General features: G+C 41.3%; 1 protein-coding gene across 1 annotated transcript in view; it reads left to right on the forward strand.

The window, feature by feature from the left end:
- TEKT5 (tektin 5) overlaps window positions 1–23587 on the forward strand; it is a 64777-nt gene that overhangs the window by 12304 nt on the left and 28886 nt on the right. Inside the window, exon 5 of the mRNA XM_027839723.1 lies at window positions 6635–6857. Coding sequence (XP_027695524.1) covers window positions 6635–6857 — 223 coding nt within the window. The remainder of the gene's footprint in view (window positions 1–6634; window positions 6858–23587) is intronic.

A 23587-nucleotide genomic window follows, 5' to 3' on the forward strand; every position in this document is an offset into this window, starting at 1 on the left:
CTCCGGTGGCTGCAAAGCTGTGGTTGATGGGTCGGAGAAGGAATGGGCCGAACGAAGTGCTGACGTCGGTATTCCGGGGGCCAGGGCTCGTGTTTATAGCCCGCAGTCTTCATTAAGCAGCCTAATGTCTGCTGCGGAGCCTCAGAGGAGGCGTCCCAGGGGCGCCCCGAGTTCCACACTGCTGTGCGAGCTTGCTGGGCGGCTGGGTGGGAATCCCACTGCTTCCACCCAGCCCCGAGGAAGTGTCACAGTTCTAAGGGACCGGAATTGGGCGATCAGTCTTGGGAAAGGTAGCCTTCGCCAAGGCAAACCGTAGGAAAGCCCAGGGTTGAGGATGGGGGGTGGGCGTGTTAAGCCCTTCCTCTTCCTTCACAGTTCCAGTGCATCACTGTCTTTGGGTCCTTAACTGCGTAGGGCTTCTTCTGCCTTCCCCAAGAGCACCCGAGGGTGTTGGGGACCACAGGTCTAGGGGAAAGGTAGCAAAGACGGTATTGAACAATGCGGGGAGAGGCGACTGGGCCGTTAAGGAGCTGCTGGTGAAACTCCCAGGAGCCTGCGAGTAGACTGGGGAGTTTCAAGTTCGGGAGTAGAGCTGGAGAACGAAAGTGCAGCCTGCTATGGTCCGTCCCTGTCCGACCAGCGAGAGCGCAGACAGGGCGCTCCAGCCTGCCGGGCTCCGCAGGCGGGGTGGGCTGGGACGGGCAGAGACAGGGCACGGCACACCCTTCGCCTCAAGCCGCTGCCAGGCCTCAGCTCGCACCTGGGGATTCCCAGGGCCTGCCCCTAAAGGCGGGCTGCCATGGATTTGGGAGTTTTGGAGGCAAACCGTGGCACCGCATCTGCGGAAAGGAGGATGCAATGACTTCTCCCACAGCTCTGCAGTGTAGAATGCTCCCGCAGTCCCAGGTACCAGGGCGAGAGGCTTAGGGGAATGGCCAATCCTTCCTAGGGAGCCCATAACGCAGGAGGACCCCTCCCTTTTTATTTGGTCTTTGTTGTTCGCCTTTCCCCCGGAGTTTAGTGGAAGAAAATAAACTCTGGGACAAGTCTGAAATCCATATGACATGTTATAAACAGTTTTAAGTCAACCACACCAGCCAAGAAATACACTCCTGGCTTTTAAAACACACCTAAGGATGCTGGGTGAGAACATGCCCTAAACCAACTTTGCCAGTGTAACGGAAGGAGTGCTTGGGGTGGTGGTGGGGTGTGTGTATGTGGCTTCTTTGTAGTAGAAGAGATAGTGTGCTGGGAAAACACCGCTGGCCATAGGACCTGTGTTCCAATCTTAGTTTGCTATCCAGGCCTTACATAGAACTTTGGAGAGCTGGAATGGACCTCAAAGGTTATATAGTCAAGTCAGCATGCATTAATAAAAGAGCTCATGAGACATTTAGTCCAATCTCCAACGCCTTCATTTTGCAGACAAGTAAACTGAGACTCAGAGAGATTGTCACAGGTGTGCTGACTAAAACCTCTGACTCTAAGCCACCTCCATTGACCTTAGACAAATCAGTCATCCTTTCCGGGCTTCTGGTTTCCTCTTTTGTAAAACGGGTGGGGGGAATGGCTTTAGAGGTCCCTTCCTGCTCAAAATCTATTATTCTAGCCTCTAGCAGCTCCTGCTACCTGTTAGCTGTGTGATTTGGGACAAATCATAACTTCTTTGGACTTGCCTTTTTCCTCACTTGTGAAAGGAGAGGCTTGGGATAGAAGTTTTCTGGGGACCCTTGTAGGACTAAAATTCTAATTACTGAGAAGTGGCCGTTGGGGTGGGGCCACCCTTCAGTCCCTGGGAAGCCTCTATGCAAACCGCCATTGTGAGTTTCTGAATCACACAGTAAAAAGCCTATGCCAGAAATAGCATTTGGGGATTTAAGGCAAAGACAATCTTTCAGGGACCTTGATAGGATTCCATGATCTCTTAGTCAAATGTTCTCTTTTCTCCACACCCAGTTATCGCAAGATCAAAGAGACCTTTGTAATTGTTTTCCCACTGCAACTTTTCCAACTCCACCGCCCCTTTGGCTCACTATTGACAAACAACCCCCTCACTCCTCCCCAAGCAAGGGAGGACCCAACAGAGGAGGGGAATTTGTCTGCTGGTGAGCAGCTCCGGGAAAAGGCCGGGTTGGGAGAAATTGGTCGAACCTACTGTGATTTCCCTATTTCTCACTTGGCAGAATCTGTTCTTCAAGGAGCTGTAATTTCATAGGTGTGGCTGTTTCCTCCACCTGTGTACATCATAATCCCTTTCAGGCAGGCTTCCAACTCAATGTTGCTGTGGCAGAAAAATTCATCACCTTGCTCGCGGCATGGCCAAAAGCTCCTTGGATCCTGCAGTCCATCACTGGGTGACTCTTCGATGCCTTTCCATTGGGGTAGAGCCTTATCAGAGAGAGAACTCCGTCGGCTTAGTCTTTTTAAAAACCCAGGTTCACTTCCTCTCCACAATTAGGCATCAGAACAAGACTTCATTGAAGGACAGAAGGGATATGTTCTGGAAAGATGATGTACATATAATTCAATTTCAGAAATCCTATTTCAAATGCAGAGGGTGAGCTTGCCCTGAGGATTTCTTTTCTTTTTTTAAAAATAAGATGATGCCAGTTTTGATGTGAATAACTGAAGCAGCAGTGTGGTGTGTGCAAAGAATACTGGATTTAGCATCATGGGATCTGGGTTCAAATCCCAAATTTGCCACTTACAATCTGTGTGACCTTGAGCAAGTCACTTAACTTCTCTGCTCTGAATTCTCTTACCTATAAAATGAGTGAATTATACTAGATGTCCTCAAAAGTCTCCTTTTAACTCTAGATCTATGACAATAGTATTTGATATTTATATCCAGATCTAGTGTTTGCAAAGTTACATCTGAGTCCTATAGCATTATGAGGAAAATATTCATTCTAAAATCAATCAACAAGCATTTATAAAGTATCCACTATGTGCCAGATTCTATATTATACTATAGTGCCAAACACTATACAGTTATCCCTTCTGAATTGCCGCTTTCCCCATTGAGGTTTCCATATATCTCCGTCAGCATAAGAAATTAAGTGGGAATTTTTGGGGAGTTTTTTGGAAGCTGCAGACAACACAAGAAGGCCAGCAGATGACCCAGAAAAAGTTTAGAAACTCAGAAATGCATAAAATACATGTATAGTATTATATAAGTTCAACCCAAATTTTACAATAAGGTACTGTAAACGCCTCAGAAAAGAAAAAGAAAAAAAATCAGACTTCTCTGGCGAGGGCCAAAATATTTTACTTGGATTTTCTAGATCACTGGTGGAGGGGAAAGGTGGAGGTAGCACTTGGTTCTGGCATACTCCTAACCCCCAAGATATGGAAGGGACAACTGCACTAAAAAGTGTTTTTTAAAAGAGAAGAAATCATTCTCAAAAGCTTATATTCTATGAGGAAACCGAGGCTCAGAGAGATTAAATAATAATGATAGTTAATATTTATGTAGTAGCATTTTAAGGTTTGGAAAGTCCTTTACATATATTAACTCATTTGATTTTCCCAACAACGTTGTTAAGTAGATACTATTTTCCCACTTTTATGGATGAAGAAACTGTGGCTGAAGAGGGTTAAGTGAATTGCCTATGATCACATTGGTTGTAAGAAACAGAGGATTTTGAACCCTGGTCTTTTTTACTCAAAATCCAGCATGTTATCCACTCTTATACTGCCTTTCTATCCTGCTAACCACATTTACTTGTTTTATCTAAAGTTCAGATTTTTGTATATTGAGCTTTCTCAAAATGAGGCACACCTATCTAGGTTTTTAAAAATGAGGGTCATCAGAATTGCATTGCATTGAATTGCATTTTCTCTGTATTCACCCTGTTCCACATTACCATTAATACTGAGAGTTTATCTTCTTCCTATCTTGCAAACCTTTGCTTTCCATCTTCTTTTCCATCTTTAGGAGACACATGCCCCAGGAAGCAAATCAGACTCCTGGGCTCTAGCATGCTAAAGAAAACTCATATTGACTTCTGCATTCATAATAACAATAGGTCACTTTATACAGTACATTATGGTTTGCAAAATATTTTCCTTACAACAACCCTATATGACAGATGGATCAAATATTATTCATTATCTTGGTCTTGGATGAGATGAGAGATTTGTAACTCAGAAAGGTAACTCCGAAGTGACTTGCCCAATGCTATGTAGCTAATAAATTCTGGAGCTGGGACTTGAAACCATATTTCCTAGGATTCCTACATGAGTATTGTTTCCACATTAGACCTTATTTTCTACAATTCTGTGCCATGTATCCTGCCTCCAGTTCCTGGGAACTCATTGGCAAAATGAAATAACTGAAGGTTGTTTACCTAGAGATAGTCAGCTGACTTGGGACCAAGAGGAGAGAGAGGGTACACTCAATGAAATTCAATTCAGGCCTTTATTAAATTTTTAGTGTGCAAGACATTATGCTAAGTGCTTGATATTCAAAGTTAAAAGGGAACAAAATGACTTTGAGAGCTTGTAGACTGGTAAGGGGAGAGAGTGAGAGATTGGCGGGGTGGTGTGCGTGCACAGGTGGGATTGGGGAGAGTGGAAGGGGGCTTTGATAGGGAAATGGCAGGTGCATAGATTAGTAAACAATCTAATTTGAGGGAGGTGAATGTAAGCTCCTTGAGGGTAGGAACTCTGTCTTTCTTTAGCATTTGTAAGTGCCTTGCACTTAAGATTAATTAAGACTTGTTGGTTGATTGTTGATTGAATGTTAATTGATTGAGACCAGGAAAAGCTTCTAGTAGGAGGTAGAAAAATGAAGAAAGATAAGGATTTTAGCTACTGCTAGGTGGCAAAGTGCAGGTCCTAGAGTCAGGAAAACTCTTCTTTCATTCAAATCTGGCCTCAGACACTTATTAGCAGTACGACCCTGGGCAAGTCACTTAACTCTATTTGCCTCAGTTTCCTCATCTGTAAAATGAGTTGGAGAAGGAAATGGCAAACCACTCCAGTATCTTTGCCAAGAAAACCTCAGATTGGGTCACAAAGAGTTAGACATGACTGAACAACAACAAAGGATTCTAAGAAGGAGAAGTAAAGAATACATTCCAGGAACGTAGAAGAGCAAAGGCAAGGAAATCTGGGGATGGAATGCTGAGTTCAGGAAATAGCAAAAAGATCCTAGAGCATGATGAGGAGAGATGTGAAATCAATCTGGGCAAAGCAGGACTGGGGCCAGAATTCGAAGGGCTTTAAATGTCAAGCTAAGGAGTTTCTATTTTATCCTAGAACTAACACCGAGTCATAGAAGATTCTTGAGCAAGACAGGAACATAGTCAGACCTGATTTTGTTTGTTTGTCCGTTTGTTTGTTTGTTTGTTTGTTTGTTTTTTGGTATTCTGGAAGACAAACTAGAGAGGGGAGAAAGACTGGAAGGATTGAGGCCAATTATGAGTCATTTGCAATAACACTGCTTTTCATCGACATCGTGAATGGCCCCAATGCAATCACAAATTTATTAGTCTGTTCATCAGACTTGAAGACAGATTAAAAAGAAATTCGCCCTATAAACTTTTTGCCTAGCCCTTGACACTACTCCCAGTGGCATGGTGGTGTTGTATAGCACTGTGGCCTAGGAGAAATGGCCTTATCTTCGTGGGCTTCAGTTTTTCCTCATCAATAAAATATGATAGTTGGCCTACAGAATCTCTAAGGTCTCTTGCAAGTCACTAAGCAGCCTCTAAGTCTCTTCTTTAGAAGGCCAGAGATAGAGTGTGCTGCTCTTTTATAATGACCACCAAATGAGCCTAACAATGCAATCTTGTGTATTATTTTAATTTCTACTTGCTGAGAAACATAAATAAGCTCTAGGAACTCCGGAAAAGCCAGCCTTCTCCTGCAATAGAGTTTCAGGAAATTGAATCTCCTTTCCTTTTCCTCCTTAGAATGGAAATCAGCTTTTATTTATGAACTAAGGACTCCTTGGACTGAAAGGGAGCTTGGGAGGACATCTAATAGAGCTCTAGGCACCTAAATCAGCCTAAACATATGTGGGTCTGTCCCTTTCCTGAAGACTGCCAGAGAAGGAAACTCCATTGATTCTTCTGGCTACCCATTCCAGTTACTATTTTCTTTGCCAACAAGTCCTTCCTATTAGCTAACTTGCATTTCTGCTACTTAACATCCAAGTGATTTTGAGGTCATCTAACCTATCTGAGCCTCAGTTTCTTCATCTGTAACATAACAGGAGTGGGCTAAATTATTTCCAGGATTTTTTCTACCTCTAAATTGTTGGAAGTTTAAGCCCATTTTCTCTTGTTCTGACTAACAGAGAACATCTGTTTGTCACCTTTATATCCTTACAGGTTATACTTAAATTGTTCTTCCTTCCTTCCCTAATTTAAGCTATTTCAGTTCCTTCAGTTTTTCCTCATGGATAAGGAAGGCTAGAACTTCTTACAGAGTAATCCCTCAATAAACACTGCTCAGCTTGAACTAAATCAGATAGCTGATGGTGGACCCTATCTTTGTGACTTCAGAAAGGCCCGAGATGTCATAGTCATTTCCCTTCCATTTCTGAAAAAAATGAGGTAAAAGGAAAGCCCATGGTGATATCTGACTGCTCGACCTCATTTTAATTTCTTGTGTGTTTTTCTTCCAGGGTCTCAGTACCTGAGACATGGGTCAAGTTCAGTGACGATAACATTAGACATTCTCAGAACATGAGAGCTAACTCCATCTGGCTCCGGGAGGAGGTTGAGAACATATTGGAAGGCTCATCAGATCAAATATGGAAGCAGTTTACTAATACCAACCTGGCCTTCAGCACTCGAATTTCTGAAGTGACAGATGTGAAAAATAAACTTCAGATGCAACTGGCAAAGGTAAGCAAGCTACCATCAGGACCATTAAGGAGCTCTTTCAGAATGGGACAAACTCTGCTTCCTCTCTCTCCACTTCCACCTAGGAGAAAGCCTGCCCAGAGGTAGGAGAATGTAGGAGATGATCCATGTAGAGTGTACCCACCTAGCCCATCAGTCTTTGATTCTAGTCCAACATCCAGCAGCTGGTAGGTGGTAACCCAGAGCCAGATATGAGCTTCCTGGTGGGTATAGATTGGCTTACTCCCTATGCCTAAGCCTTATTTGGAAATCTTCCCTTGTTTACTAATGTGCTTCATGTAAGGTAGCAAAGTAGACAATGACATTCTTGGGCAAAGATGTCAGAGACTGTTGGTGAGTTCCTAACTCTATTCTGCTTCTTCATTTGGTGTCCTTGTTTGATGTTTATAAGAATAAAGGTGAAGAGGGGATCTACGATCTCCTAAGCCATTGCTTCCATAAGCAGGACTGAGCAGACCTACTCTGCCCATGTTGGCACACTGGGCAACAGAACCTTTTGGCTGTAAAGGTTTCAGGAGAGAACCATGATTTGGGTTGATGGATTTGATGGGAGATTTTGAGATTAAGGAATAGGAGGGAAATTGGAATCATTGTTTAGTTACATTTATTCTTTTTTTTTAGACATGTTAATAAAAATAAAGGCAGCAGGGTGTAGTGGATAGGAAGCAGCCACAGAATAAGAAAGACTATTTTAAGTCACATCTCTAACACATACTGGCCAGATGATCCTGGGCAGGTCACATAACCTCTTTTGAAGCCTGAGACAACTTTAAATTGCATAGTTATTGAAAGTCTGCATTGGTAAAGGGGATTTTCTCAGAAGAAATTTCATACATCATGGAAATCACAGGTCTGGACCCCACCCTACCCCCTTGCCAAAGATGACAATAAAACCAGGGCTTTTTGTTTTAATAAGCATTTAGTTTGATACATCAAACATGGTTTAATATCATATTGTATTTATTACCACAGCACAAAGTTCATGGGCTGGGTGGGGTTTTTAATGTTTATTCTATTTTACTTGGTTGGTTGTATAGCTGTGGTTTGTCTTTAATGGAGAGAATAGATATTTTGAGTCAAGCTTTTTTTTTTTTTCTTTTAAGATTTCCACCAATTTAATTCAAATGAAATTTCAAATTCCCTTCTCCAACCACTCAGAGTTTCCCATTGCCTCATGGGTCTGATATTAATCTCAATTACTTAATCACCAGCTGTTTTGCTAATAAGTGAGTGCCTAGAGTGAATAAATTAAGCTCTAACAAGACCTGCTTGCCATTTGCCAAAGAAAGAAACAAGATAGGGTTCAGGCCTCAGCTTGGCATTGTGTTGATGATTATCAGTTTGGTGATCTTCTAGATAAGAAAATAAGATATTGAAGGGAGGTGGGTAGGCAGAAAATGCACTCAGTATTTCACCATTTCAACAGTTCATTGTTATTGTGTAGTTTTTAAGTGCCCACTTATAACTTGTATCTTTTATTAAGGTTGGCACCTATTCCTTTCCCATTGATCTGAACTGCTGGCCACATTCTGAAAATATAGACTCTCAAACCTCAACTGCCCTGGAAAGTAATTAATAGTTTCTAACTGGTCATGTGAACATGATTTTCAAGGCCAGGTTACGTAGAATGGAAACTATGAGTTTCTTAGGGATTTGGTGTTGCATCAGATCTGAAACTAGCTAGGAACAGGCAGGGCTTTGACGTAGGCTACAAGTTGGGCAGCTAGGTGGGGAAGGGATAGAGTGCCGGGCCTGAAGACAGGAAAACTCATGTTCATGAGTTCAAATCTGGCCTCAAACACTTACTAGCTATGTGACCCTGGGCAAGTCACTTAATCCTGTTTGCCTTAGTTCCTCATCTGTAAAATGAGCTGGAGAAGGAAATGGCAAACCACTCCAGTATCTTTGCCAAGAAAACCCCAGACACAGCTGAACAACACAACTTGGGAGGAGCTCCTAGACCACCCCAAACCTTCCCTGGCTCATTTCTTTGGACTTCCACCCACACCCTAGCATCAGTAATTCTCAGGTTCCTTTCCTAGGGCTGCCTGTTCACAAAAGGGTGGACTGCTCCTGATTTGCCACCGGGCCTGGGAAGAATGCAGGACACCCAGGATGTGATAAGAGAATGTGGAGGAGGGATTAGCATTTGCTACCCGACAGCCTTGCATCATCCTCCTGTCCCATTTCCATAGTCTACTCAACTCCTCATTCCTTATCCTCCTTTTCCATCTTGCCTTCTTTTCCATTGAACCCCACCCCCACCCCACCCCATCCTCAGCCCTTCTCTATTGCTAACAAACTTTATACATCTCTCCTTAACTGTGTCTTACGTTCCTTCCATCCCAGGTGCTCATTGAAACCTAGCTTTCTTCTGATGATACTACATCCCTTGGTCAGAGTCTGGCTGCCTCTTTTGTTGTACTCCTTAAATGTATCCTTTGCTACCATTACTCCACAGTCAACTCTCTCCCTCTGAAAGTTCACTCAATCCTGTCAGATCCTTGTTATTGCTATCTCTGAACCTCTTGGTCATTATTCCTCTTTCCCAATAAGTTTGATCTCTATTCACAATCTTCTTCACCCTAATTCTCAGCTCCTTTTAAAACATCCTGGCCTTTCAGTTGCTCAACCTCCTCAACTCCCATGACCTCAGTCTCCATTCTACCTCAGATGGGCACAGAAGTGGTCATACTTTAAATCACCCCATTACCCTCCCTCAACTGAATTTGCCCCCAAGTGCTAGAAGTACCGTTTACTGCACTGCCTGGATCGCATAGGCGCCTGCAGGGCACATTTGGAGCTAGGCTTTTGGCTATCTGAGCAGGCCAATGCTCGAAAACATTTAGACTTTAACAATTCCTCCATTTGTAGTCTCCAATAAAGCCAAGGCCAAGCAGTACTTCCCACTCCTAGAGCCTCTTTGGGTTGGGTTTCAGAATATATTTTACTGCTGTTGGGAAAGGGCTGGTAAGTCTCTAGGCTAAAATAGCCCAGAACTACAAAGTGTGTAATCAGAGCTGCTGCCTTTGAGGAGAGTGGCTGACCTGACAATCGGGGCTTGTGGAAACTACAGATGTACATCTGTGAGAGCTCCTTCCACATGCATCTAATTACCCAGTCTGGATACTTTGTTGAAAGGCCCTTTGGCACAGAGGAGGGCATGTAAGGTTGGCATCCCCAACAAAGTTCTAGTTATCCACACAGGCATAAGCCTGGGTTGGCATTAGCCAACATCTGAACACAATATGGAGTTTTCTCTAACCCTCCTTTCTCATACTCAGATTATTCAGAGAACAAAGGACACTCCAAGAGACAAATCACAGTCATCTAATCCTAGTGAGATTTGATTTAATTTGAGTTTGGTTTCCAAACTCACATGCCAAGCAAAATCATTCCAGGTCTCTTCCTGAGAGGAATCTGGTTAGCTCACTCCCTTAATATACATACATATATGTATATTCATATATATATACACACATATATGTACATATGTATATGTATATATCTATGTGTATATATATGTGTGTGTGTGTGTGTGTGTGTGTGTAGATATCCTTTCCAATTTGTGCAAATGCAAACTCCTTCCCCATTTCTGCTACAACTCAGCAGCTCTTACTTCTGAGTCTCATCATAATTTTCCTACCTTTGCTATTAGCAATATGAAGCTCTGACAGCATGCACAGGGGAATCATAATAAACCACACATTCCTGAAACATAGTTAACATCATGTCATCAAATACATCAATCTAGTTTCTCATCTTCTAAAATTCCCCACCTCCTAAGTGATTTGGAGTAAGATGCAGACAGAACTTGTACCCGTCTTTGAGAAGGACCACAGGGCTGCCAGGGAAAGAGTCAGAATGTTTTCCTTCTTTTATTCCTTATCATCCATGGCTCATGTTTAATTAATGTCCATTCAGGGACTGACATAGGCGTTGGTTCTTCCAAAATGGAAGAAAGCATGGACCCAACTCTTGAAACTCATTCCTTCCCAATGGGCTTTGGAAAACCTGGCAATAGCAAGATACTTATTTATGGTGTTTATATTACAAATAAAACGTCTATTAATTTATATAGCTTTTATTGCTTATAAAATGCTCTCACCTTTAATCTTGTCACAATAACACTGTCAGACCAGTAGTGTAAGTTTTGCTTTCTTCATCGTATAAGGAAGGAAACAATGGCTCAGAGAGGTAGTGACTTGCTGGAGATTACATAGGGAATCAGCAAGTGGTAGAATTGAATTTGAACTAATTCTTCTGATTCCACTGGTGCAGGGCATAGAGTGCTAGTGCTCAAAGTCAGAAAGACTTGAGTTTCAATTCTGCCTCAGACACTTATCAGCTGTGTGACCCTGGGCAAGTCACTTAAGTTTTGTTCGCCTCAATTTCCTCATCTGTAAAATGGGAATAATAATAGCACTTCCCTTCCAAGATTGTTGGGAGGATCAAATAAGATAACATATGTAAAGCACATTGCAAACCTTGCCCTTACCATGTGACAGGCCCACTTACTTTTCTTGTCATACATTTCTCTGATGATGTATTGCCACTTTTTTTGCACAAGTCACCACTGGTAATGTGCTGTACATAGCCTACTTACACATATCATGAGTCTCCCTATTGACCTTAAATCTTGCTTCTTTCTTGATCATGATGTTCTGGGATTTATAACCATGTAGAATTATTTCTTGATACTTTGATGGACCTACGATCTCACTGCTGCTGGTCCTCCCTCCAACAATACGCATGACATCCATCCATACCTTTTTATCCTATGTAACTCTTGTCCATGTTCCCCTATAAATCCTTCCCAGGATATCCAGGTACATGATGGAGGTCTTCCTTTAGATCTCTTGACATTGTGTAGATTCTAATGGAGTATGCGCCATGAGATAATATCTGTAAAACACTTAGCATGGTGCCTGGAATTTGGTAGACATTTATAAATGCTTGGTCCCTTCTTCCCACCCCCTCCCTGACTTGATCAGTGATCCCTCGCTCATGCTACATGACTGCCCACCTTTCTCAATCACATATCTCTATGATGACTTCCTTTATACTTCTCCTGTGCATATCTTTGATGTCAACAACAAGATGGCCAATTAGTTGCTTTCTATAAACTTCTCCAACTTCAAATCCTCAGAAGGAAAGGATGATGTACCAGATATAGAGTAATTGCAATTATGTAACCCACAAGATAAGAATACAGAATCCACATACACGGTAAAAGTCTCATGAATTAATATCAGAAAACTTCTTATTCAGAGTTCCTACCCCTAAGCAACTCTGTGCCTTCCTTCCCTCCGTTTGCATAAGCAAGCTCATAGACTTGTGACTCATGGCATGGCTATAGGACTGTCCCACAGAAAGGACTCCACCTGAACTCTGTGAGAGGTAGCAGATATGGATTCTTTCCAGCTACTATTAGTGAAGGAGAAGGAGGAAGGGGACAGGCTGACAGAAGTTTCAGGAAGGGCAGAAGATTAGCAGTATGTGGTACCCAGGACCACCAGCTAACAGACAACATTTTGATGGGCTGGATGAAAATGGGACTGAACAGCTGATTGGATATTGTCCTCTCCACCTGGAGGTTACTCAGTATAGAGACCTGGGCCCACCTAATCCCAATATCCCCTAACATGAGGAGGCAGGCCCTGCCTAATAGCTCTTCCATGAGTCCATTTAGTGGAAGGAGGAAGAGACAAAAAAGTGAAAGGGATTCTCAAAAGTAAGCAACTAGCAGTGAATACAAGAGAGAAGATGACATTCCGAAAGCTCAAGAGAGAAAGCTTAAACAAAACAAAACAAAACAAAAACAAAAAACAAAAAACAAAAAAACCAACAGATAAACCAACAGAAAGGCTGATATAAACAGAATGAATAAAGCCCCATAAGACGCCAAAGCATGTTGAACAAATATTATAATATTAAAAGGGAAAGAGTCAATATTACCCAGTGAAAGAGAGAAATTCTATGGACTTCCTTGAGATCAAGGGATAATAGCAAGAAATTTAACAATAGTTCTGAAGAGAAAGCTCTTAAAAGAAAAACTTAGAATGAATTTAAGGGAGAAATCAGAGCTCTTAATACAGAATTAAAAACAAATAAACAACAGCAGAGTAGGAAAAAGGGAATACATGATGGAGAAGTAGAAGCTCTGAAAGAAAGAATAATTGATTTAGAATTTAAAAATACTAAAGTGGAGGAAAATTTGGCAGATGACATGGTGCTGTTTTCTAACTCCCACCACATGCCTCTCTGTTGTCTTTTGGATGGCTCACAACCTTAATTCTTTGGAGACTGTAGTATTCCATAATTAGCAGCCATATCAAATAACTAGGAGAATATTGGTGTTAAAAAGCTCTTTTTTTTTTAAATTAGCAGCAGCTTAGAATCCTTGAAAATCCAGAAATTCATCAAATGCAATGCAGTCCACTCTATTTGTATTCATTTATGGTCCCAGTTTATCATCAATCTATAGTGCTTGTACTGAAGGACCAATTCAGTAGGCTGCCCATTGGATTGCATATCATGATACAGGCAATATTCATTCTTTATTAGGGCTAAAAATAGTTAAATGTAGAGAATGTTAAATCCTGTGAAAAAACCAACAGTTGTGCATACATAATAGGTAAAGTCCAATGCTTGATTAGTTTAGGAAAGTTTCCTGGAAGTGAGGATATAAATAAAATAATATTGAACTCTTGGTGAATTGTATCACCAAAGTCAAAACGTAAAAGCTATTGATGATATTGATGAGCAAATTAAGACTCTGGTGTGTATAGGGATTAACGGAGGAGAATATTGCATTTAAAATGAGGAGAGGAAAGAAAGTTTTAAGAGTTCCTAAATGAGATTCAGAGTTCAAAAGTGCATGAATTCTAACCTTAAAAGGAGTCACTTTGTTTTTATTTGGAGGTTCATTTTGGCTTTTGATTTTCAAATGACCGTCAACACATGGAAAAATTTCACTTTCCCGTGAAAGCCAAATTCCTCCGTAATTAACCAGGCAAACCGCCTGAGAGGGTGAGGTGCCCTGGCCCTCAGACTCAGTTTGCTCCCTCAAAGCCAACACAGACTATTTATTTAACTTGGTCTGGAACCCATTTCTGAATGAAAAATTCTTTTCTGCTCTGCAAGCAGCCAGATCTCTTCCAGAACAACATGAGTATAGCCAATTTATTTCAACCAGTCTTTCTAAAAATGAGGTATCCCCCCAGACAAGGGCACAATAAAGAAGGCTGGCGGATATCCTGTTACTAGGGTCCTTCATAATGTCTCCAGTGTCAGACAGATGACTTTAGTCATGTGAGCATTCAGTTTGATTTAGGAACAGTCACATCTTGAAAAAACAAAAAACTTTCTTCACTGAGCCTTTCTCCTGGCTAGATAATCTCCTCTTCCTTCACCATTCCTACACCTGATTAGTACTTTTTAGCATACCATTTCAACCCAAGGAGTTCAGTTTCTACATCTGATGAGCTTTAGGCAGTGCCATGGAGGGTCTAGCTGGGTTTGCTTTGTAAAATGATTGAGTCAAGGGATTCTCCCACTTCTCTTCACTTGTTGTTGTTGTTTGGTCACGTCTGACTCTTTGTGGTTCCATGAACTATATTGTCCATGGGATTGTCTTGGCAAAGATACTGTAGTGGTTTGCCATTTCCTTCTCCAGTGGATTAAGGCAAACAGAGGTGAAGTGACTTGCCTGGGGTCACACAGCTAGTAAGTGTTTGAGGCCAGATTTGAACTAAGGTCTTCCTGACTCCAGGCACCTAGCTGCCTCTAGGCTCTTCCCTACCCTGATCTTTCTTATTCATCCATAAATATGACTAAATGTCCTAATTAGCATCACTATCTTTTGATTCTTTCCTCAGCTAAGGTATATCCCCTTCCTCCCTTCTCTATCTCCATCTTGTCTCCAGGTATCTGCTACTATCCCTAGAATCTTCCTATCCCACTCTGAGCACTTTTTCACTCATCTATAATTAGGACAGTGTGGACGGAGAGTCAGGAAGACCTGGGTTTGAATTCTACCTCAGACACTCATTCTCTGTTTGACCCTCAATAAGGTATTTTACCTGTCTGGGCCCCAGTTTCCTCATTTTTAAAATAAAGGTAGTAAAAGCACTTACCTCACAGGATTATGGGGAAGATCAAATGAGAGGAGATATGTAAAGCATTTGACAGATTTAAATTTTTAATCTGTAAAAAAAATTTTTTTTTTTTTTTGCTTTCTAAATGTTCTTAAACATATGGCCTACATGACACTGAATTATGTACACTAAATGATTCACCATTTTGGGTACTTATTCCCGTCCACCAATTTACTTTTCTTCTTTTTCAATGAAAATTAATCGGCGCCCTCCATCCACACAAAACTGGCTCCTTCTCTTTGCCTTTAAGACTGTTCCTGTTTTACCTTCCATCTGGAATGTCCTTTCCTTTCCTCCCATTTGGCATCCATGCAGGAAATCTTCTCTGACTAACCCCACCTGAATCTATTTATAGGATCACAGATGCCTAGGAAGGCAGCCTTAGGGTAGTGGTTACTAAGCTGACCTTGAAGGCAGGAAAAGCCTGGGCTAAATCATACCTGTCTGGCTATGTGACCTTGAGTAAGTCATTTAACCTCTCAGTGTCCTAGGCAACTCTCTAAGACTCTGAGTTACAGAGCAGTTGTATTGACCCATGTTGGTAGAAGGAATTCCTCTTCAGGAGTTCCCTTACAACATATAGCTCTGGTCCAAAAAATATTCAGATCCTAGCAAGGGACCTTAGAGACAGAGATGTGCTGGTAAATGTTTAACAATCAGCTCTCTGGGGGGAAAAATAAATACAACATACTTTTAAGTTTAATCTGAATTATTATTAAGATTTCTTCTATCACTTTCTTAAGGCTAGACCAGAGGTATCAAACATACTGCCTAGCACAGGGGTGGGGAACCTGCAGCCTCGAGGCCACATGTGGCCTTCTAGGTCCTTTGGTATGGCCTTTTGACTGAGTCCAAGTTTTGCAGAACAAATCCTTTTACTAAGGAGATTTGTTTTATGAAATTTGGATTCAGTCAAAGGCTGTATTTGAGGACCTGGAGAACACATGTGGTCTCAAGGCTGCAGGTTCCCCCCTCTGGCCTGGAACTCATGACCCATAACACTCCTGAATGCTAGTGTACCTGAACCAGATTAAAATATAACTGGGAAATATATGTCAAAATAGATAAAAATACAATAGAGCATGGATAATGTCAATATGTGGTTTTTAAAAGTTGATAGGGACCTTGATTACAATTTCATGGCCCTCATTTCTGTTTCAGTTTGATGGTATTGTTCTAGAGACAATCAACAAAAGAAGAAACCAAGCTCCAGAACACCCCTGATGGATATCATCTAGTTCAATCCCTTAATTTTGTAGATGAAAAAATTGAGGCCTTAGTGACTGATCCATGCACTGTTTTCTGCCCTAGTCAGCTTACTTCTGAAGTATTATATGTTGTTCTAGGTGCCATGTCTTAGAAAGGACAACGATAAGCTAGAATGTATTTAAGCAAGGCTGACCTGGATGGTAGGGATGATCAGACCCTGTTTACAAGGGGTTTGTTCATTTATCACTGTTCCCTACAGCAGGGCCCTATGTGTTGACCCTGAGGTAACTGGTACCTGTGTATCAGTGTTGTTGTTCAGTTCTTTCAGTCATGTATGACTCTTCATGACCCCATTTGGAATTTTCTTGGCCAAGATACTGGAGTGGTTTGCCGTTTCCTTCTCCAGCTCATTTTACAAATGAAAAAACTGAGGCAAATGGGGTAAAATGACTTGTCCAGGATCATATAGCTAGTAAGTATCCGAAGCCAGATTTGAACTCAGGAAGATAAATCTTCGAGGAGAGAAAAAAGGGAGAAAGGAGATATGTGCTTTAAGACCACATCCCCAAATTTCAGGGTGTTTCTGGCAGATCACTACCCTTTACTAAATCCTTCTACTACATCTTAGCTGTATGGGAAAACTTAAGCCACCCCCCAATATCATCCATGATGGTTCCCAAAGCTGTTTCTGATTCCATTAATTTTCTGACATTACCTGCCATTATAGTAGTCTCCAGAGCTGGCATAGATCCAATTATAGTTCTCATCGAGTCTACCACTTAGCAGCCTCTTGTGAAGAAGCCGTATCTAGGTTAGGACCACTTGGATTTTTCCCCAAGGTGGGGACATCTTGCACTTCTTTGCCTCTATGATCCTTTATGCAGAAGAGAAGCAGGGTAGTTAGGGAGGTAGGGAGAGAGACAGAGAAAAGAGAGGGAAAAGGTAAGAAGAGAGAGGAAATATGATTGTAATGAGGAAGGCAGGGCAGCGGAGCTATGAGAGTGGGAGGCAGAGATAATTGCCAGTAATGCTGAGTGGTGCATTAGCTTCTCAAACATTGGCTCTAAAGTAGCCTGCAGATAAAAGCAGGGAGAGATCAAGGCTAAGGACTACTTTTTGTTGTATTGATGTTGTAAAGCTAATTGTCTTGTAAGGACAATGAGATTATAAACTAGATGAGACTTCGTCCTAGCAAAATAGTGCAGCCATAGGAAGAATCTAGTAACTGGGTGGTTTTCCCTGCACTTCTTGCATTACATGAGGCACTACAGAAATCTTGTATGCTGTGTTGACTGAGCTGCCCAAGATTCTGGGTGCAGTGAACCCCTGAAAGCATGGTGGTGGCAAATCCATGTCACATGATCTGTGGTACCTAGGGCATTCACCAGCTGGGGAGCGTCCAGAAGAGGAAAACTAGAATGGTAAGGGATCTTGGGACTATCTGAGAGGAGAATCAGTTTTAAGAGAATAGGGATATTTTGCTTGGAGAGAAGACTAGAGAAAGGACTGGAAATTACTACTGTCTTCAATTTTTTGAAGAACTGTCAAGTAGAAGAAATATTGGATTTGTTCTACATGGCCTCAGAGGGCAGAACTAAAAGCAATACTAGGAGAGGGGGATGGGTAGTGAAGTACATTTTAGTTCAATATAAGGAAAAACATTCTAACAATTGGAGCCATTCAAAAGTGGGATAGGCTGAGTTCCCCATAGCTATAAATCTTCAGGAATAGACTACAAAGGTAGACTATGAAGGAAGGAAGCAATAATTTATTAAGTGCCTATGGTAAGGCAGACACTGTGCTAAGCACTTAACAAATATTATCTCATTTGAGGTGTTATTATTATACCCATTTTAGAGATGAGGAAGCTGAGGCCAACAAATATTAAATCATTTGTACAGGATCGCATGGCTACTAGGTGTCTGAGGCCAGATTTGAACTCAGGTCATCCTGATTCCAGGCCCATTGCTCTATCTACTATATCACCCAGCTACTATCTCTAGACTGGTTGACTGATTACTGTAGATGCCATAAAAGAAATTCCTGTCCAAATATTGGTTGGGCCAGATAACAGTATCATCCACATTTTTGTAGAGTGCTTTTAAGCATACAATTTTTTTCCTTACAACAATGCTAAGATGTAGGTAGTTCAAGCATTATTACTCTTATTTTGCAAATGAGCAAACTGAAGTCTAGTCACATTAAGTGACCTGCCTAAGGTAACAGAGCTAATGAGTAGCAGGGCTGAGATGTAGATCTTTAGATTTCAAATCCAGTGTTTTTTTTGAATATCCCATGTTTTTATCTGTTAGGTGGCCTATAATGATCCTTCCAGCTCTGAGATTTTGGGATTCTATGGCAAAAGATTGCCTTGGAATTAAGGTCTCTTTGAGGCTAATGCCCCATGTATACTCTCCTGCCCATTTTGCACTATCCTTTCTCTTATTGTATCTTCTGGTTCTTTATTCCCTTGACCCACCTTTGACAGTTGCCTGCTCTCTAGCCTTGAGTAGATACTAACTTTGGCATGTGCAAAAGTTCTTTGGGTCTCAGTTTCCTGCTCTTGCTCTATTCCCTATCACCATCCATAGCTCAGGGTTAACAGCCTTATAGAACAGCAAGAAAAGGGTACTCAGTTTGCTCTTGTAGGTTCCTTCCCTTCTCTCCCTCTCCATCACAACAGAGTACAGCAGAAAGAACATTAGTCTTAAAGTCAGGGAACCTGGTTTCAAGTCCTGGCTCTGCTTACTAGTTATGTGAGCCTGGGCTAACCTCTCTGCTTCCTTATCTGTGAAATGAGAAGCTCAGTGGCCTCTAAGATCCTTCCTGCCCCAAATTGCCCAGTGTCTGGGAAGGGAGAAGTATCCAGTATTCAGATCCACAGTAGATCTTTCCTATCCTAGATAATCTTTCCATTTGAAAAGTCAGGGAAGGGAATGAGAAAGCATCTTCTCCAAGCAACCATGGCCCTGAACATACCACCTTTGGAGACAGCTGGGACAACTGAGGAGGAACCACCAAGAGCTGAGCTTGATGATCTCCATTGGTGTTCCACCAGAAGTTCCAGCTTAGGTTCCTAACTCTTTGGTGAGGTCTCTAACTTTTGTTCCCCCGCTTCTCTGAAGCTCTGTTTCCCAACCCTCCCTAAACCTTCACCTACAATTACTGTTTGCTGATACTACATAGTCCCCCAGCATTTGATCTACTGAAAAGAACTCAGACTTCCAAATTGGTCTTTTCCGGCAAAGAAGCTCCTGTGAAAGTGATGCTGAGCCAGGCATCTCCTTGGAAACCTCTTGGCTTTATGCATTTTTGGAAAACAATAAATATGCAAGATTGCACAAAGAATCCAGAAGTCTAAACCCTGCTGGCACCACTCTGTCCTTTTTTCCACATCAAAAATAATTCAGCGGCATTAAGGGCTCTCAATCTTTAGTCACAAGACAACACGTAGGCAGATTGTTTTACAGGGCAGATAACTCTGCCAGCACATTTTTTCCTTATAAAACCTTTAGGCTAATTTCTATTCCATCTAGGCAATGATCTGGAATATGCAAAGATCTTTTCTGCTGAGCTGAGATCAATTTCCTCTGAAGCAATTCTGGAAATTGCTTCCCTCTCTTTCCTTTCCCCTCCTTCCTTCCCCCATATGTCAACGGGTGCAGAGCAGACACTTCACAGCCCTGACTTTCTGGCTTGGCTTACCCTTTCCCCAAGAGGTACGAGTTTGTTCTCTGTTAGCCAGCTGCTGCATGGACCATTGATTGAAAAAAAGAAAGATTTTTGATTTAAAAAAAAAATCACTGTGAAACCCACAGACAGTTGATGTCTTCATCAAGTGTTGCTGGATAGTCATTATCCATTCTAATTTTACTATTAATGTGTGCAGAGTCTAAGTCCTGTTGAGGGGGAGAGAAGGAGGAAGAGGAAGAGGATAAGGAGGAAAAGGAGGAGGAAGAAGAAAAAGAGGAAGAGGTAACAAAAGAAGGAGAAGCCCATGACTTCAGGGAGCTTCAATCCTAGAGAAAGTAACAAGAGTTTCAGCCTCTCTAAGCTCCCAAGCCGTCTTCTCTTCAGAAAGTGAAATAAGTGAAATCAACCAACTGCCTACAATTTACTTTTAAGTCCCAGATCAGAAGAAAAACCTTAATTCTTGAATGAGAGGATGATCTCTTAGCTTCCTTCTATTTCTCTAACATTCTAGTAGTCTTTTTAGTCAGGTTTTTTTCTTTTCTTAATATCTATCTGTCTGTCTTTCTATCTGTCTATCCTTCTATCCATCCATCCATCCATCTATCTATCTATCTGTCTATCTATCTATCTATCTATCTTTGTTAGGGTAGGTGGCCCAATGGATAGAGAGCCAGACCTGGAGTTAGGAACCTGAGTTCAAATTCAGCCTTAGACACTTAATAGCTGTATGGCCCTGGGCAAGTCACTTGACCTCATTTGCCTCAGTTTCCTCATCTGTAAAATGAGCTGGAGAAGAAAATGGAAAACCATTCCAGTATGTTTACCAAGAAAACCCTTTGGGTCACAAATAGTCTGAAACAACTGAACAGTAAGAACAATCTTTGATATTTTACTACTGTGAAGATTCTCAGAGATACTGTGCCCAAATCCCCAGTAACTTTCAGTAGACAAGAGCATCTCCCTCTATCATCTGGCTCTCCCAGTCTATGATCTTGATCACCCATCAGAGCCTTTCTTCTTCTTTTCTCCTTCTGCAATGATTCTTTCATCTTTCCCCTACACCAAGAATTATTAACCTTGTTTGTTTAATGGATCCCTTTGGCAGTCTGGTGAAGCCTATGGACCTCTTCTCAGTGGAACATCTTTAAAAGCATAAAATAAAATACATTGAATTACAAAGAATATCTACTGTATCAAAATAAAGATGTATTTTTTTCCCATTTAAGTTCAACAATGCTCTGAAACCCATCCACAGACTCCCTGGAGGCTCATGGACCCCAAATAAGAACCCCAAACCCCATTCCTCTATCCTCTCCAGGGGTGAATCAGGGTTGAATCAGTCAAAGGGCCATACTTGAGGACCTAGAGGACCACACGTGGCCTCGAGGCCACAGTCTCCCCACTCCTGATCTACACAGTTACCCCTTCCCTCTTCTTCCTATGCTGCAGATCACAGAGGAGCAGCTGGTTTGTGTGAGATAAGCCTGCTTCAGGGGAATTATAACTTTATCTCTTATTGTAATTGTCTATTGCCTCTCCAAGATCAAAATAATATATTCCTGAACTGAAGACAGAGATGAGAGCTCCTACCAAATTGAAGATTCATAGATTAAAGGCCTTACAGGGGAAAAATCCATCCCCACCACAGTATAACCAAGCTGCCTCACTGGGCAAAGGCAGAGTGTTTCTTACAGTGGGATTGAGTGGTGGAATGACCCCTAACATCTGTAGAATGCTTTTAACTCTTATCTCGTTTGTCTCCCAAAGCATTCCTGGGATATAGGGAGACAGGCTTTATGTTAAGAAGTTATGGAAGAACATAAACAAAAGATACTGACCCAAATGGAAATTTTAACAATGAAATCCTACATAATGACTGGGTCAAAAAACGAAGCATGGAAACAATTATTATGTGAAAGAAAATGAAAATGATGAAGCAACATCAAAAATTTCTTGGATACAGCTAAGCAGTCCTCTGGGGAAAAAGTCACATCCCTACATATGTAATGTTAACAAAAACAGAAAAAGAATTAATGAACTGAAAATGCATTCTTAAAAATTAGAAAGCTTAGAAGTTGTGGAAGAAGGAGGATAAGGAGAAAGAGGAGGAAAAGGGTCAATAGCAGAAGTTATACTTACCAAGTTTGTCTCTGAAGAAGAGAAGAGAAAAGGTAACTTTTGCCTTTCTTTGCAAGGATGGGGGACTACAAGTGTGGAATATTGATTGTCTGTACTGTCAGACTCCAATAATGTGTTAATTTTGTTGAAATGATTTGTTTTTGCCTTTCTTTTTAAAATTAATTTATTTTGATTTATCAACAATCACTTCCATAAGCTTCTGAGTTTTAAATTTTTCTCCCCCTCCCTCCCCACCTCCCTCCCCAAGACGGTGCGCAATCTGATATAGGCTCCACATATACATTCCTATTAAACATATTTTCACATTAGTCATGTTATAAGTAAGAATTAGAACCAATAGGAGGAATCACCAGAAAAAGAAAACAAAACACAACAGAAGAAAAAAATAGCAAATAGTATGCTTCGATCTGCATTCAAACTCCATAGTTCTTTCTTTGGATGTAGATAGCATTTTCCATCATAAGACTTTCAGAGATGTCTATGATCCTTGCATTGTTGAGAAGTGTTAAGTCTATCAATGTTAGCCATTGCACAATGTGGCTGTTACTGTGTACAACGTTCTCCTGGTTCTGCTCGCTTCACTCAACATCAGTCCATACAAGTCTTTCCAGGTTTTTCTAAAGTCTGCCTGTTCATCATTTCTTACAGCACAATAGTATTCCATTACATTCATATACCACAACCTGTTCAGCCATTCCTCAATTGATGGACATCCTCTAAATTTCAAATTCTTTGCCACCACAAAAAGAGCTGCTATGAAGTATATGTATTGCCCTTTTAAAAAAATTATTACAAAGAATGGTTCATTGGGCAAGGAGAGAGGAAGGGTTGTACTCAGAAACAAAGGTGATGTGAAAACAAAAGATATAATTAAAACTAAAAATTTTACAAAGCAGTCACAATTACACAGAGAGTTTCAGAGCTAGGACTGGAACTTAGGCCTAATGATTCTCAGAAGGGAAAATTCTTCTGGGAAAAAGAAATTGCTCACTTCACTAAGTTACTTCTAGGATTAGATACACAGGGTCTGGTCAGATGGGGAGCTGACAAAGGCCTCAATTGTAATTCACGGGACAAGGATGGTTACCTGGTCAGGGACTAAGTGAGTTGCTACTGTGGACTGTATCAGATGTTGGAAGGAAGGAAGAAGAAAATTAACCAAGTTTCCTCCAGCCCTGACCTCACATCCTTTCTGGGAGAGCCTCAAGTGTCATAAGTAAGTCCTGACCTTACTAAGGATCTGTCAGGTCAAAAGGAGAATAGAATGGGGTTATAGAACAGATTTGGACCTCATCTTTCACTTCAGCCCAGTTTCTTTGTTGTTCCTCCACAATAGATCCTGCAGATAGTTATAGCCCATTTAAAAATGATCTCAAATAATTTATAGGTATATAAGGTACCTTTTTGTGTTCATAGATTGTGTTAGACTTGCAGTCAGGGCAAATCTGGACTCAAATACTCTCTCTGACATTATGTGATCCAGTTGTCGCTTGACTTTTATGAACACTAGTT

This window comes from Vombatus ursinus, unplaced genomic scaffold (assembly GCF_900497805.2).
Source record: "Vombatus ursinus unplaced genomic scaffold, bare-nosed wombat genome assembly UNPS02014832.1, whole genome shotgun sequence".
Classification (NCBI taxonomy): domain Eukaryota; kingdom Metazoa; phylum Chordata; class Mammalia; order Diprotodontia; family Vombatidae; genus Vombatus; species Vombatus ursinus.